At 42.8% G+C, this 17635-nt stretch overlaps 1 protein-coding gene across 2 annotated transcripts; it reads left to right on the forward strand.

The window, feature by feature from the left end:
* Positions 1-6123: 6123 nt before the first annotated feature.
* Positions 6124-16004, forward strand: LOC140420999 (transmembrane protein 47-like). 2 transcript variants are annotated; one of them, XM_072505249.1, is made up of 4 exons: positions 6749-6796; positions 10777-10897; positions 13995-14135; positions 15352-16004. In XM_072505249.1, exons 1-4 carry the CDS (start codon positions 6764-6766, stop codon positions 15531-15533), a joined length of 477 nt encoding a protein of 158 aa, XP_072361350.1. In that variant the 5' UTR covers positions 6749-6763; the 3' UTR covers positions 15534-16004. The 2 variants fall into 2 exon arrangements, with proteins under 2 accessions (XP_072361349.1, XP_072361350.1); XM_072505248.1 differs by lacking the exons at positions 6749-6796; positions 10777-10897 and adding an exon at positions 6124-6488.
* The last annotated feature ends 1631 nt before the right edge of the window (positions 16005-17635 follow it).

Genomic DNA, 17635 nt, shown 5'->3' on the forward strand with positions numbered 1-17635 from the left:
CCCAGGGTCAGGATTCGACCCCGGGTCCTCAGCGCCGTAGGCAGCAGTGCTAACCACTGTGCCGCGCAACAAATGCAATTTCTAATGTAATCTGTACTCAGACCACAGAGTGCGCCCAAAGTAGGAAATGCTGCCCAACAGGCCTATAGAAAATTGTGAGCTTTAATATATTATATCCACTCCAGCATTAAAACTTCCTACTTGTACCACTGTAACGTTGTACATCTCTGATGAACATCTGTTGTTGAAATGCTGGTCCATACCTTTGGTACCTTTAGACGTGTTATTCCAATGATCACCTGGCCATTCATAAACAACGACAAATCGGACTACAGAAGGGAGATAGATCACTTGGTTGCATGGTGTACCGAAAACAACCTCTCTCTAAATGTTGGAAAGACCAAGGAACTGATCATCGACTTCAGGAAGGGTAGCACGACACACACTCCTGTCTGCATCAATGGCTCCAAAGTGGAGATGGTCGATAGCTTTAAGTTCCTGGGGGTCACCATCACCAACAGTCTGTCCTGGTCCATTCATGTTGTTGCCACAGTCAAGAAAGCCCAACAACAACTCTACTTCCTACGGAAGCTAAAGAAATTCGGCATATCTGCATCGACACTCACAAACCTATACAGATGTGCCATAGACAGTATCCTACCCGGCTGCATCACAGCTTGATATAGTAACTGCTCGGCCCAAGCTCGCAAGAAACTGCAGTATGGTGAACTCAGCCCAACGCATCACACAAGCTTGCCACCCTCACATTGATTCTGTATACACCTCCCGCTGTCTCAGGAAGGCAGACACATTATGAGAGACCCCCTCCCATCCAGGCTTTGCCTTCTTCCAGACCCTTCCATCAGGCAGAAGGTGCAGAAGTCTGAAGACATGCACATCCAAACTTAGGAACAGCTTCTTCCCCACAGCTACACGACTCCTCAACGACTCCCCCTCAGACTGATCTGTTCCCTGTAAGAACACTATTCACGCCACCCTATGCTGCTCTTGCTCATGTATTTTCTTTGTTTGGCCCCTTGTTCTGCACTGTAACCAATCACTGTTTGCCGATGTACTATTTGTCAATGTACTCGGTCGATTATTCTTTTTTGTCTACTATGTATGTACTGTGTACATTCAGTTGGCCGCAGAAAAATGCTTTTAACTGTACTTTGGTACATGTGACAATAAACCAAATCAAATCATAAACGTGTTCTTATCCAAAGCTCAGCTGACTATTTCCATTCACCCATCACCCATGTTTACTAGCCTACATTGCCTCCCTGTCTGGTAATGTCTTATTTTAAAAAAAATTCTTATCTTGGTTTTCGAATCCCTTCATGACTTCATCTCTCTCTACCTCTGTATCCACCTCAGTCCTATAATTCTCCAAGATCTCTGTGCTACTCTAATTCTGGCCACTTGTGCATCCTGATTTTAATCATTCTACCATTACTGACTCTGCCCGCGCCTACCTACCTCGGCCTTAAGCTCTGGAATTCTCTTTCTAAACATCGCTGCCTCTTTACCCCTCCCCTCTCTTCCTTTAAAACTTCCTCTTTGATCCAACTTTGGTCATCTGTCCTAACATTTCTTTATGAGAGAGAGAATTAAAAATGGAGAGTATCTAACCACTTTCCCTCGATGATCAATGACATTTCCATGCTGAATCAATATCCTGGCCAGTCATCATTGACTAGAAACTTAAATAGACCAGGCACATAAATACTGCGGCTACAAGAGGAGGTCAGAGACTGAGGCCAGGATTTTCTAGCCCCTCCAGACTGCTCTCCAAATTTTCCTGTCCCACCCAGGACGATGCCCACCACTGGCAGAGCCAGACAATCATGCCCTGGGTAGTCTGCCACAAGTAACTCACTTCTCCTCCCCAAAGCCTTTCCATCACCTTCAAGGCAAAGTCAGGAATAGGCTGAGTTTCACTCCACCTGCCTGGATGAGCGCAGTGCCAACAACACTTAAGAAGCTCAACACATTCAGAATGGAGCAATCTGCTTGATTGCCATCCCATCCACTACATTAAACATTCACTGAGTGCAGCATCCACAAATGGCACTGCAGCAACACACCAAGGCATCGCCTGACAGCGTCTTCTAAACCCATGCCCCCTACTGCCTTAAGAAACAAGGACAGCAGACTTTGGGAATACCACTTGTGAGGTCCCCTTCAAATTACACACCATCCTGATTTGGAAATATATATCCATTCCTTCACTGTCACTGGGTCCAAATTCTTGGCTCCCTTCTGAAGAACAATGTGGGAATAGCTACACCACATAGATTGCAAAGGTTCAAGAAGGCAGCTCACCACCACCTTCTGAAGGGTAATTAGGGATGGGTAATTGGCAATACCAGCAATGGCCACATCCTATGAATGGACTTTTAAAAAAGGTTTGGTGTCACATTATATTTGCTGAAGTTTCTATGGACCATCTTGGTATGTTTTATAATATGAAAAATATTTTTAATCACATATAAAAACAGTGGTTTTTTCCCTCTCTTCTTACAATTTTCAGGAACATCTATACAGAATCTGCTGGAAGTGTCTTGGGTTGTTTTCCATGTTACTGGTACAACACAAATCTAAGTTGTAATTCTTGTTATCGCAAAAAGTTGTGGACAAAATCTTTTCAAAAGTATTCTGACTGATTTAATTTGTTCACAACAAAGTACAATGTACAAATATTGATTTCAGTTTTTGAATTATAAATGTTGGCATATTGTGTTCCCATTATGTGCTGACAGGTTTTCCATATGACAAAGGAAGTAATATGTATAGGAAATGTATAAAAATATGTAAGCTTTTTAATGATATATGGATATATAACATTTTATCATATGTCAAATGCAGTAATACAACAAGTAAAATGTTGCTTGATGACATTAAACAGCATGAAGTAAGTATCCACATGAATAGTGATGGTATCATGCATTCCAAATCTTTTAAACCATTTTGACAATTCTTTTTTTTCAAAATTTAGAGTACCCAATTCATTTTTTCCAATTAAGGGGCAATTTAGCTTAGCCAATCCACATACCCTGCAAATCTTTGGGTTGGGGGGGCGAAACCCACGCAAACATGGGGAGAATGTGCAAACTCCACACGGACAGTGACCCAGAGCCGGGATCGAACCCTGGGACCTCGGCACCGTGAGGCAGCAATGTAAACCACTATGCCACCATGCTGCCCACCATTTTGACAATTCTATGCTGTCAGACCACTTGAAACATTCAATTTTGAAAGGGTCACATATTGCTACAGTTCCAACATTGGAAAGACCAAAGCCACTGTCTTGGGCCCTCATTACAAATTTCACTCTTTAGGCATCGGTTCCATTTCTCTTTCTACCCAGTATATTAGCCTCAGCCATTTTGATTTACTTCTACAATATTACCCACATCTGCCTTTCTTTCCCTCCGTCTTACCTTCCCTCCATTGCTGAAACTCTTCCATAAGTGTCCATCACCTCCAGACTGTACTACTGTGGGTCACACACTGGACTCCTCAGTCACAACAACTCATTTTTAAGGTGGAAGCAATTTTGGAGCAATTGAAGCAATTTTGACTCCAAGGGACTGCCCACGACAAAGAAGGCTATATACTATTCCAATTCTTGCCTTACTGGTTTTCATTCTCCACCCTTCGTGAGCTACAGTGCAGAATCACAGAATGGTTGCAGCCCTGTTATTGATATTGAACCCATGCTGATTCTCTGCAAGGGCAATTTAGTTGGTCCCACTCCCCTTCCCTTGATTGAATCTGCCCCAACCACATTTTTAGGCAACACATTAAATCAGATAACCCACTTCTTGCAGTAAAATGTGGCACAGTGGTTAGCACTGTTGCCTCGAAGGGCGACACATGGCACAGTGGTTAGCATTGCTGCCTATGGCGCTGAGGACCTGGGTTTAAATCCCGGCCCTGGTTCACTGTCCATGTGGAGTTTGCACATTCTCCCCGTGTCTGTGTGGGTTTCACCCCCACAAACCAAAGATGCGCAGGTTAGGTGGATTGACCACGCTAAATTGCCCCTTAATTGGAAAAGAAATAATTGGGTCCTCTTAATTTATTTTTAAAAAGCACTCTTGCCTCGGAATGCCATGGATCCAGGTTCAATTCATGTCTTGGGTGATTGTGTGGAGTTTGCACGCTCTCCCTGTATCTGCGTGGGGTTCCTCCGGGTGCTCTGGATTCCTCCCACAGTCACGATGATGTGCAGGTTAGGAGGATTGGCCATGCTAAATTGCCCCTTGGTGTCAGAAGGTTAGGTATGGTTATGGGGTTAGGGGGATAGGGTGGGGGAGTGGCCTGGGGTAGGATGCTGTTTAGGAGGGTTGGTGCAGACTTGATGGGCTGAATGGCATTGTAGGGATTCTATGTCATATTTGCTTTGTTTTGCCAATCACTTTACATCTGTCCTCGGGTTCAGAAATGTCTCCAAAATTTGACTTGTCGCATCCTGTTCTATATTGTCCAGTAATACAAACTTCAATATCTGTGAGATCCTTGCTCAGAAGAAACCTACATAGAGGAATCTCTTGATTGAAGGGTCACAATTCTTCAAGAACACCTGAGCTAAATCGCTGGCTTTGAAAGCAGACCAAGGCAGGCCAGCAGCACGGTTCGATTCCCGTGACAGCCTCCCCGAACAGGCGCCGGAATGTGGCGACTAGGGGCTTTTCACAGTAACTTCATTTGAAGCCTACTTGTGACAATAAGCGATTTTCATTTCATTTCATATCGAGGAGGTCCAGAAAAGGATCCGGAGAAAAGAATGCCAGAGATTCCTGTAGTGATCTCTATATGTACATGTACACAAGGGGTTAATGTGTAATCAGTAGCACCACATGATCACTAGAGGGCCGGACCAACAGGGGTATAAAAGGCAACCACATTAGGTCTCTCTCCCTCTCTTGGGTGCACTGTGACCGGGGCAATAGCAGACTAGTGTAGTTAGATCTTGTTAACCTTATCACTAGTATCAAAGTTAAAGTAAAGAACTCATGCAATTATTGTTGTAGTTACTCAATAAACCTTTTGTTACTACTGGACGAGTTTGAATCTTCTTCATCGAGATTCAGAATATCTCATCACTAACCAAGGATTGAGTAGCATATGTTGCCTACCACACAGGTAACAAAACAATTCTGAGTCCGAGGACCAAGCCCACATCCCGGGAATACCTGCCAAGTTTGCGGTGGAGATGTGGCTCTAGGATTGAACTCATCAGCTATGCAAGGAACAACAGGGCCCGTGACCAGTAACATAGAGTTTCTTTTTTAAAATTAAAGTACCAATTCATTTTTTTCCCCAATTGAGGGGCAATTTAGCATGGCCAATCCACCTACACTGCACATCTTTGGGTTGTGGGGGTGAGACCCATGCAGACACTGGGAGAATGGGCAAACTCCACATGGAGGGCTGGGATTGAACCCAGGTCCTTGCTGTTTTGCCACCCAGCTGCCAACATTGAGTTTCTTGGGTAGACAATCATACACATTAGCGAGTGATCACCGAAGAATATCGCTCTATGTACCCACAGATCCTATGCTTATTGACCCGTTGGCTCGTCACCCAGCCCATCAAATATAAAATCCTTTTGATGTCTTCTAATTCCTCTACGATTTTGTCCATATTTTTCTGTTCCTCTTGTTCTAACCTCTCTCCCTGTTCTATCATTAGTGGGCGAGTCTATAGATATGTTTTCTCCGGAGTTCCCTTCTGCCTTCTCCCTTTCCTCCTTGAGCAAGTTTATCAAAACTTATCTATGGTCACCCCCTCCTAATTTCTTCTTTGGTGCAACGCCTCTTGCTGATGAGATGCGCTTCACGCTGAAGTACAAACTTTATTTCTAGTTGGCAATGAGAGATTGTATGACACTCAAACGGAAGGCACAGAGACAAACCATTTGCACAGGAAAAATTGCCAAGTGGTCGAAAAACAATGAAACCATTGCAAGAAAAGAATTCTCCATGAGCACCAGCATCAACTGGCGTTAATTTGGAGAGAGAGGAAACTCAAGTGCCTTGTTAACCGTCTTTTCAAAGCCCCTTGTTGACGGTGATAAATTACAGGCTGTCCAAGAAACCGCCTGAGGGTTCACTTCAATCTACTGACTGGCCAACAGAGCACACGGGATACACTGGGGGCATTAAGACCCAGTGGCCAGAAAGCGCTGCTTGCAGCAGACAGCTTCTTGCGGTTCACCAGGGCTGGGGTAGGAGAAGCTGCTTGTTTATCTTCCCCTGCCGAAGCAGTTCTGGGGAAGTAGACCATGGCTGTGGATGAGATGCGGGTAGTTCGGCCCTTTAAGTTGATCGCTCTGATCTGTGTCTTTGTGGCTCTCTGTTTGGACGTGGTATCGTTGCTGAGTCCAGCCTGGGTCACTGCTGAGCGCTCCTCGCTTTCGCTCTGGGATTACTGCAAACAAACCACGGCTGGATGGTACTGCGAGTCCGTGCTCCAGACAGGTAACAACATCAAACTGATCGCAGTAGGATTTTTTTTAGAAGTTTAAGGGTTGCCACAATTAATGCATACTTCCACATTCTGCTTGAAAATTGAGTTCCGCGTTGATTTAGAAAGCAGCCCCTTTGAACTTGATTGAAGATTGAGCGAGTTTTGAGAAATTAGTTCGGTGCTACTGTACCCCCACCCTGTTTTTCTGCTAGAAGCCTTTGGGGCCAACATTTGTTAGAACAACTGCTTTGCGTTTGAGCGTGATTGTCCCTCCCAGCTGATGTAAATGATATCTTCAAAAAATCTTGTGAAGCAGAAGGTGAGGTTGGGGGATACTTGATTAACTGTGAGGGTGAAGTTTTTGTTTCTTTGTTGGGTCGAACTCAATGCAGCAATATGAGGGGGAGGGGGACAAGAACCTCAAACATGGAAATGGGTGAACCAGGTCGGGAGGGGAGGAAACAGAAACAGGCCCATTTAAGGGACAAAAAGTTTTCCTCGTTGGGTGCGAAAGGTAGAAACTTCATCGTGTTTTACTGCGTGGCCATTTGCGTGTTTAGCGAAGCTGACTGGGGGGGCTGAGATCACAGGGGGCAAACAAACAGTATTTTGAAAAGAGAAACTTGTGATAAATTCTAGACAGTGGGGTGAAGTTCCAAAACAACATGATCTATGAGGTGAGTGCAAGGTTCTATTTTAAATGTGAAGCTATAAGACAGAGCTTTGCCAGTAACTAATTACTGTTAATTTTCAGCTAACAGAGAATATAGTGCGAGGTAATGATTTTTAAAAAGTACTCTGCCTTGAAGTGACTTTTGTTTTAGTGCTCGTTCAGTTCTGTCCTTTGGCATATTAGGAGCAATACGTTATACTCAAGCCTGTATGCATTATACTGTGACATGATCTGAACATTCATCACCATTTTCCATATCCACCACCAGTGACTAACATATGACTTACTTCATCCTAATATGACAATGGAATAGGTGCTGCCGATATTTAATTGTTGTTGGATGTTTTTCACAGTTCAAATAAGCCCCACACACTCTCAAATTCATTTGCACACCATTTACTGAAATCCCAGTGCTGATTAATATTTACACAGCAGCCAATGTATAAGGGGCTGCATGGTGGTGGTGTGGTTAGCACTGCTGCCTCGCCACTCCAGGGACCCGAGTTTGATTCCGGCCTTGGATGACTGTGGACTTTGCACATTCTCCCAATGTCTCGTGGGTTTGCTCCGGGTGCTCCGGTTTCCTCCCACAGTCCAAAGATGTGCCGGTTAGGTGGATTGGCCATGAAATGTGCAGGGTTATGGGGAAAGAGCGAGGGAATGGGCCTAGGTAGAGTGCTCTTTCGGAAGTCGTTGCAGACACGCTGGGCTGAATGGCCCCTTCTGCACTGTAGGAAGTTTATGGATAACTTTTAGTGTCTCTTTCTCCAGCAATCGCGGGCGGATTTGGGAGGACAGCATACCTGCAACAAATGCGTCCCGGATCAAAAGTTCTGTGTGGTCGCTGGTCGAAACTTACGGGCAGTCATAGTTCCTCCCTAACACCAGGAGCGCACGGTAGAACTCCTCCAGCGATTCCCCGGGATTTGTCACCTTGTCGCTAGCAGATGTCGGGCGTAGACCTGGTTTACAGGGCGAATATAATGTCCTTTCAGCAGGGTCATTGTGGCCTCGAAATCGTCCGCATCCTCAATGAGGGTGTAGATCTCTGGTCTGTTGCTCGTTTTAGCCTTAGTTTATTAGCTCTAATTCTGTCACCTTTGCTCTTGAGTCGCCAGGTATCTTTCTGATACCGCCACGTGGTTCAAGTCCGAGTAATGATTAATAATCCAACACACTGCTTAGTAAGAGTTAAATCAACGCCTCATTTATACAGGGCGAATATAATGTCCTTTAAGCAGGGTCATTGCGGCCTCGAAATCGTCCGCATCCTCAATGAGGGTGTAGATCTCTGGTCTGTTGCTCATTTTAGCCTTAGTTTATTTGCTCTAATTCTGTCACCTTTGCTCTTGAGTCGCCAGGTATCTTTCTGATACCGCCACGTGGTTCAAGTCCGAGTAATGATTAATAATCCAACACACCGCTTAGTAAGAGTTAAATCAACGCCTCATTTATTAGATACAGCAATTAATACTTATACATTAATTCTACTTCTAAACTACTACCTACCACTAACAGGCCAATACTTAACTTTGGAAATGGCCCACCAGGTCAGGGAAACGAATGACCTTTCGAATGGGTTCTGAGCCTGCGGGATTCAAAAGCTGGTTTATTCTTACGACTTACTTGCTTTTCTTTCCTTAAGCCATTTCTATCTGTTAATGGGGCAGAATTTTACTCTTTTTTTCATGGTGGATTTTGGAAGGGCAAGGGGAGGGGGTGTAATTTGCATGAATGGGATTTCTGCCCACCAGACAATTTCATGTTTGGGCAGACAGGGCCTTAAGCAGGAAATCTTCCCTTTCACCTATGAAATGGCCATTTAAGGCCTTTTCCTGCAAGTCTCAATTTTTACACTGGCAGAAGCGGGTGCTGGAACACCCTTCCTCCCTAACCCAGGGACACTGAGATCAATTATAGTTCCCTTTGTCATTGTCCTGAAAATCTGTAAACAATCTGAAATCAATTTGGGTCTTTCCTGATCTGCAGTGCTCATCTAGTCACTATTAGCCTACAGAGGTGAGTGAGGGGAAGCTCCTATGGCAGGATGATTGGTCACACACAACATAAGAAACAGGGGAAAGATGGTGGCGTAGAGACCCAGATGATTGTTCAGGGGACATGGGTTCAAATCCCACCATGGCAACTGGTGGCATATAAATTCAATTAATTAAAATCTGGAACTGAAAGCTAGTGTCAATAATAGTGAGCATGACAACTATATTGATTGTCAGTAAAAACCCACCAAAGACAATTGGGGATGGGTAACAAATGCTAGTTCTTAGGCGCTAGAATGTGGCGACTAGGGGCTTTTCACAGTAATTTCATCGAAGCCTACTTGTGACAATAAGCGATTATTATTTTGAAATTAGACCCCGTAGCTCTAGATTCTCTCAGCATCTATCCTGTCAAGTCCCCTCAGAATCATTTGTGTCTCAATAAAATTGCCTGTAATTTTTCTAAAGCCCTGCCTGATGCAAATAATAGATGAAAGAAAAGGCTCGAGTCAATATTATAATAGCGACACAGTGGTTAGCACTGCTGCCTCACAGCACCAGGGAGCCGGGTTCGATTTCGGCCTTGGGTTATTATCTGTGTGGAGTCTGAACATTCTCCCGTGTCTGCATTGGTTTCCTCTGGGTGCTCCGGTTTGCTACCACAGTCCAAAGATGTGCAGTTTAGGTGGATTGTCCATGCTAAATTGTCCATTGGTATTCAATGGTTAGGTTGGGATATGGCAGAGGAGTGGTGAGTTCGGAGAGTCGGTGCAGACCCGATGAGCAAAATAGCCGCCTCCAGCACTGTAACGATTCTATGATTCTAACCCGTTTGACTGTTTTCTGTTCGATGGCTGGGCAACAAATATTCTTTGGAAGGCAGTAATGGCTCTGCTCAAAGAGAGAGAGAAAAATCCGCATGAGTTCCCAAAATTGTAACTTCAAAGAAGATGCAATTGAAGTTTTCATTATAGCTGTGGACCTTTTCCATCGTCAGGGAAAGTCTATACAAGCAATCGATATGAAAATCTGGTGCTAATGAACTACATTTGTGACCAGCAAGCTACAGGCAGTCAACATTCTAAACAATGGTTGGGAGAAATCTGTTGGGTCCGATTCGGAAAACCCAAGTTTGAGGGGGTGAACCTCCCAGGTCTTAGTGAAGTGGGATGTTCAAGGAGTAAATTTCACACTTGTGCCTCCTTTACAGTTTAAAAATGGTAAGCCTATTTGCAAGGCACGCCTACAGCCCAAATGGTATTAACGCAGTCAAAAGCAGCAGCACCCAATTGGGAGAGGTAGTTTTGCTGTGCACCTATGAAGGGAGGTGTCTGATATTGGGGAAAGGTTATAGCCAGAACAAAATGTTCATTTATTCCGTATTCCATCACACAATATAACTATGACGTCTGCATTGAGGTTGCATAAACTTTGCTTTTATTCTCGAGTTTGGAATATTGTTGGGTGATTTAGTCATGGTCCTTAATGATAAAGGGATTTGATTGGATAGATACAGATGAATTATTTCCTTTTTAGTATGAGAATCCAGCACAAGAATGCATTGTTTTAAAATTGGAGCTAGAATGTGGAGGAGGGAAATTGGAAAACACTTTTTTCTTCCCCACAAAGGATAGTGGAAATCTGGAACTCGTGCACCAAAAGGCTACGGCTGCTGGTTCAATTGAAATCTTCAAGTGGAAGATTGATGGAAGTGTGTTGGTTAAGGATATCAATGGATATGGAATAGAAGGTGGGTAAATAGAGTTATGTTCAAATTAGCCATGATCTAATTGAATGGCAGAACAGACTCCAGAGGTTGAATGGCCAACGGAGTTCTAATGTTCCGAGTGGGCCTGCCACATAATAAAGAACGGCTTTTGGTATAAGAGGGATAAATGGTTTCCATGGTGCCCAGGCCCTCCAAGTCCGAACAGCTGCAAATTCCTCACACCCTAAAGTAGCAGCTGCTGTGCAAACCACAAGGCCTAATGTTGCTCTGGGTTGTGTGTTAATTGTATTCTAATTCTCATCCGCACAAACATTTTGAAACTTGTGCACCGTATTCACAATTCTGTGAATTCACTACTTTTGCAAGCCAAAACCAAAGTTGTAGCCATGCGCCCTGGTATTTTCTGTAGCTGTCATCTTAAAATGCTTCTGATGCATAGGTTCAACAATAGCTTGGGACATGTGCTGACAGAAGTTGCATTCCTGAAATATGTTAATGCATCTTTAGATTTTTAATTAATTGAGTATTTTACTTCTTTAAAACATCGCTAAGGATCGAAAGGCAGTTGATAAAAGTTGGTGTTTATTGGATGAGGTTCTCAGAACAAATTGTGAAACCAATTTCTAGTTGCGGAGGCGGGGGATGGGCAGTCATTGATTAAAGGTTCAGCTTTTATTGATAGAATTCTGCTTCCTACATTACAGCAGCTTTTGACCTAAATTACTTTAATTGTCATTTGAGGTCAAAGTTACTCCCCTTGATTTAAAATAAGATTTTAAACACTGTCACACCACCAGACTGTCAGTAACTCTTGGCTAAAACTAACCCTAAGCACAAGGCACGATCAAATGTCAGGGAACGTTTCCCACGATTTTCCAGCTAATCCCTGCCTAGTTGGCTGGTGGTACAGTGTGCTAAGGATCACAGAAATGCACCAATCTCCCATCCATCATTTCGCGGTATTCGTGAAACCGGGTTGAACTGAGATCACAGTTGTATTTTAAACTAAATATATAATGGGAGACTAATTAAAATGAGAAAGAATCGCAAAGGAAAGAACAGGCCCTGCCCTCTGGCAAATAGTATTTTTATTGTTAACTTCAAGGACTGTGGTCAGTATTACATTTAGAATTAAATATTAATGAAATGAAAAATGAAAATCGCTTATTGTCACAAGTAGGCTTCAAATGAAGTTACTGTGAAAAGCCCCTAGTCGCCATATTCCGGCGCCTATTCGGGGAGGCTGGTACGGGAATTGAACCGTGCTGCTGGCCTGCCTTGGTCTGCTTTCAAAGCCAGCGATTTAGCCCTGTGCTAAACAGCCCCTATTAATGCCTATTAATGTGAAGTATGATTACCTGATGTGCTAGTATCATACTGGAACTGTGTTCCAAGGGAGTGAGTCCAAGGTGAGGGCAGGAGTTAGGGGTGCAAGTCGGGATCGAACCTGGGACCTCGGTGCTGTGAGACAGCAATGCTAACCACTGCGCCACCGTGCTGACCCTAGTTAATACATTTATCACTTAAGTGGGGGACCTATAACCTGGAGAATATTTTGGGGGAAGAAAATAGGATAAGCTGGATGTCCAAGTCTAGGTTCCAATTCATATGCCTCTACTGAAGGAACTCTGATGTTGAATTACACTGTACACACCAAAAGATCATACTTTCAATCCCTAGATTGTGTTGATTTTGCTCATTTCATCCATGCCAGCTACAATTTACCAGGGTGCCTTGTGACAAGGAGAGGGGGGAAAAAATCAACAACAACTTATTTATGTAGCAAAACATCCCAAGACACTTCATAGGAACAAATTTTGGTACCAAACCACATTAGGTGATATAAACCAGGGTTCTTATTCCTCCTTGACCAGATTGCTAGCAAGTGGTATCAATGCCACCCCACTCCACCATGTTGAAATAACCTGCCAACTCTAACCATTTACATTTGGATGGAGGATAATCATGTAAATAAGACACTGGAATTATATCTCCATATGAGTTGGAATTCTCCAGAAAAAGAGTGGGGAATAGTCCAAGGCCAAATCTGAATGGCAGCATATGTTTACTGGCAGCTTTCTTAACAATATGACTCTGTACTGCCAGCTCTGATAATCCTGAAATAGTTGTTCTGCTTGTGTGATTTATAATGCATTAGTCGTGGTTAATTGCTGAATGAGGTCATTTGTCACTTGTGGTCTGGATGTCAGCCAGGAAAGGTTATTGTCACACATGCTCATGAAAGAGAGACTGAACTAAGGATGTACAATGAGAGATTTTTTTAGATGAGTGGAATGATTTTTTGTTTTTGTTTGCCACAAAGTTAACCTAATAATAGATGGCTGCATTCGCAACTGCAATGGAATTAAGTTCAGGGTCTTAATACCTTCCAGAGTGACCCAGTTCCTTCTGTAAAAATTCTTTCAATTTCTCCTTAAAACAGTGGTGTCCCATTCCGGGCTCTTGGTCCTATCATTATTGGCAGTCCTGTAGAACTTTATGGCCAACTTGTGCTCTTGTCTATTTGTGGTCTTTCGGTGAACTAAGACAGGTTAGCTATTTTAACTGTAGAGAAATCACAAAAGAGCTTGATCCTATTTCCATTGCTCACTCACCAGCTCTGTCAGCTGGGGTTACTGGATAGTGATTTAAGAGCAGGTATTCTTTCCAATCACTCCACCTGGGAAAACTGAACCCACAATGTGTTCTCCAATCGGATATATGAGATCACAGGCTGGAAGAACAGTAATAATTTTGCAATACTAGTGCTTTTTTATATCCAGGAAAAAGCAAGCATAACATTTTTAATCTTGTAGGGTTTAAGATGAAATAACCTCTTGACTGGGGAATAGTTTCAGTAATTCCTTCAAGCTAATTACCCCCATGTGAGTCATCCAGCTCTGAAATGGATCAATTGAAAAGTGGTCCAGTGTTCAGTATGTTCTGTGAATAAGAAAAATCACAGGAGATATTATTCCATTTGGGTAGCCCCAGCAGAACATCTCCCCTAGTGAATCAAGTGTCCCTATTGCTGACCTAATTAGGATTTCAAAAAGAAACTTGTTTGCTACCTTCCTTTTTGTCAACTGTCATTTCATTCCCTTTCCATTTCCCACAGACTGGCAGGTCGCTACGCTAGTGCTGCTGATTGCTGGAGGATCTATCACTCTAATTGCATTCCTCTTTGCTGTGATCTCGCTGTGCAAGGGTGCTCAAAAACGGTGCTACAGGACAATTGCTGTTATGCTGTTCATTTCAGGTGAGTGGGTGTATGGGATCCCCTATGCAGTTTTGGCAGGACTGAGTAGGAAAAATAGCAGTGCAGTTCGGTTGCTTGTTATGCATTGTGGGACTAGCTATTAATGCTAGAAAATCACAAGGATTGTGGTTTATGGACTTTAAAAAAAACCCTGAGGAATTACAGTTTTCTCCCACCAAACCAAAGATGGTAACTAATTTATGTTTTGTGACAATCAGCTGCCATTTGGCATCTTGAAGTAGTAATTTTTCATTTGGGAATCTAAATTATTGAAGGTGGTGGGGCATCACCGTGCCTTATCTTATTCATACATACCTTCCAGCAGGAATTACTGCATAGTAATTTAATTAAGAAAGGGAAGCCTGGCTGTGTTTTATGGTCTCCTTTTCCTCTTCCCCAGCCCTATGCCCTCCACCCCATTGTCAACCATGCAGTCCACAAGTGCTGGGATTTCCCTGCTCTATATGACTGATGGGGCAGTGTATTTTCCAAAGTAACATTTCTATTGGCTCACAGCCTGATGTTTTTCTCTGTTTAACACTGACACTAGTTCAGGAGACAAAAATGATTTCCAAACAAATGTTTATACTTCCAAGCTGGAGTAGGTCAACTCCAATATTAATGTCGTGCAACAAATATCTGCAATTGGAAGGGAATGGAGGTCTTTTTAATTTAAACAAAAAGGAAAACAGGAAATAGACTTTCTGAATACTGCTGTACATCGCCACAATATTGGGCAATATTATGATAAGAATATTAGACACTGATTCAAATTTGTATAACCTACCAAACACCTAAGTGGTAACTGTTGGCATTCAAAAGATACCCATACTTCCCTCCCTCCACCTAGCCATTGATTGGCATTACTGTAAAGGATGACCCCCATCCTGTACTGAATGTTGGTTTACTTCCTCTGTTCCCCAATTATTCCACAGCACTTGTTAATTTAGAGAATACCTCCATCCCACACAAGTCCTGTGCTGATCTACAGATTTCCCAATCTCCCCTGACGCCTGCTCAATGCTCCAGCACCTGAACCATCTTGCAGTCCCATAATGGCTATCATGGAAATGTAGAGAGCACCATTCCCCTGCTCTGATTGGCATATTAGTACATCAGATTACCTAGTGGCATATTAGTATATAAGATTACCTAGTTATGTTAGTACCTTCTCCTGCACTGTCAGTTTTGTGTTAATCCAATGTGTTTCTTTTAGTTGTTTTGCAGGTTTGTGCTCTGGTTTTGTACCCTATCAAATTCATTGATGCCAACACACTGAGGACGTACCATGAATTCAACTGGGGCTATGGGATTGCCTGGGGTGGTACCATCTTCATGCTTGGAGCAGCCATACTTTACTGCCTGAACACAGACACCTATGAGGAAGAATATTATTAGTCCCCTTCTACACCAACAGATTATATTAAGCTTAAGGAAACTATTAGATGTAACGGCAGGGCGAAGATTTACTGCTCAAAAGATCACATTTATAAAAAAAAAAAGAATTTGTGGAAAAGGATCAATGATGAGCAGCCATTCCTTGAAAGGATCTATGATGAGCACCGCTTTCTGGACTGAAGAGATCCAAATGAGGAAGAAAGGCTCCCAGTGCAAGGGAATGACTCATAACTGTCTTGTGCAATCTTTACACACAATTTGCTTTTTAGTTTAGTTGATTCCAAAATAAATCATTGGCCAGTGTTCACTGCATCACATTGAAGCAGTGTACCAGCCAGGCAATGCTTGCTATTGCTAGTGCATGCACTATTTTATTCTGAATAATGAATGATAATTTCTTTTTACTGTCATGTATTTTAGTACTTGTCCAATTGGATTATCTTTCTCTTAATAAATGGTAGGCTTACTGTACACTGGGGCTTGTGTCTGGTAAGCATATTTAAAAAAAGAGTTCCAATTAAGGGGCAATTTAGCATAGCCAATTCACCTATCCTGCACATCTTTGGGTTGTGGTGGTGAGATCCACGCTGACACAGAGAGACTGTGCAAACTCCACTCGGATGTCTGGTAAGCTTATTAATGCATTGCAAATCATTGGACATTCTGGTTCTGCACACTTGGAACTTTAGCAGCTGCAAATTCAACACAAACATACGTTTTGTACGTACATTTGTTGTAACCCTTTTGGCACTGTAGAATGTGTTATTGTTCCAAGAACAGTATGAACCCCGTGTTTCTGAACATTTCTGTGACTGAACCTTTTCGTTAAGTTTGACAGATGTTCTAAGAATTACATTTTTTTTTTTTTTAACAGTACCAATTTTTTCCAATTAAGGGGCAATTTAGTATATCCAATCCACCTACCCTGCACATCTTTGAGTTTGTGGGGGCGAGACCCACGCTGACATGGGGAGAATGTGTAAACTCCACACAGATGGGGGGGGCCGGGATTCGGACCATGAGGCAGCAGCGCTAACCAATGCGCCACTGCTGCCCTGAGGTGCTAAGAATGTGTGAATTTTGAAAGTAGCAAAATCTGCCCACGGTAAAACAGAAAATCTTTATGAATTGGAACCTGAGGTAAGGGGGTGGAATGACTGATCACCATATACTGGGCAACTGTCACTTCTAGCAATTCACCAATACACCTCTGATTATGGGATGAACAAACAGACCTTTGGTTCTATCTGAATAGATCTTAACCGCTGAACATTAATCCATATCAGCAATCAATTCTGTCCCCCAAAGTATCAGATAAATTGCACTGTTTTTAATTAAAGAAATAAAAAAATTACAGATTGACCGGAATTGTTTGGCCCATGAGCTAACAAATTGGGATTGGTTCATAATGATTTTTATTCAATCTCTGAACATAAATATTCTCAAAAGTTTTCTTCTCACAGCTTGGATCTGGGTTTGGGAGGATCTTCAAAAGAGGTACGAGTCCATTATCAATATCTAGGGCATGATTTAATGGGATAAAATCAATTTTGGACATGTTTAGCGGGGTGTTTCTCGGTGCCTGGAGGGCAGAGAATGACCCTGCTATCAAACGGGCCTAGATTTTGTTTGGCTTCAATGAGGAATGCCCCGAAGTAGACCAGTGCTAAATGGCGCCGTAGTGAGTTCTCCCAGGCACGGGCATTCGATCCCAGGCCTTGTGAGAATTTGGCACAAATGTATTTAAGTGAGCCTAACTGCTCGCTTAAATATGAAAATCTGGATCTAGTTAGTCTCGTGAGGCATCCTAAGCATCGCAAATCTTGCAAGAGGCTTACTGGCCTCGTCGCGTCCCAAGTCAGATGTGACGAGGCTGTCCGATCGGGTCCCTAGTTTTTGTTTCCTGATCAATATGGATTCCCTGAAAACTCTGTTTTCACCATTGATGTTAATCCAAAGGAATGAATCACTTTCATAATTTGATATTAATAGAATAAAGTGAAAATTAAATCAACATTTCATAATTATCAGTCCAATTGTACTTCTGTTTCAATAAGGGGAGGTTGTGGTGTAGTGGTTAGTAATTTAGAGACCCAGAGTAA

The sequence above is a fragment of the Scyliorhinus torazame genome, chromosome 5, assembly GCF_047496885.1.
Source record: "Scyliorhinus torazame isolate Kashiwa2021f chromosome 5, sScyTor2.1, whole genome shotgun sequence".
Taxonomy (NCBI): domain Eukaryota; kingdom Metazoa; phylum Chordata; class Chondrichthyes; order Carcharhiniformes; family Scyliorhinidae; genus Scyliorhinus; species Scyliorhinus torazame.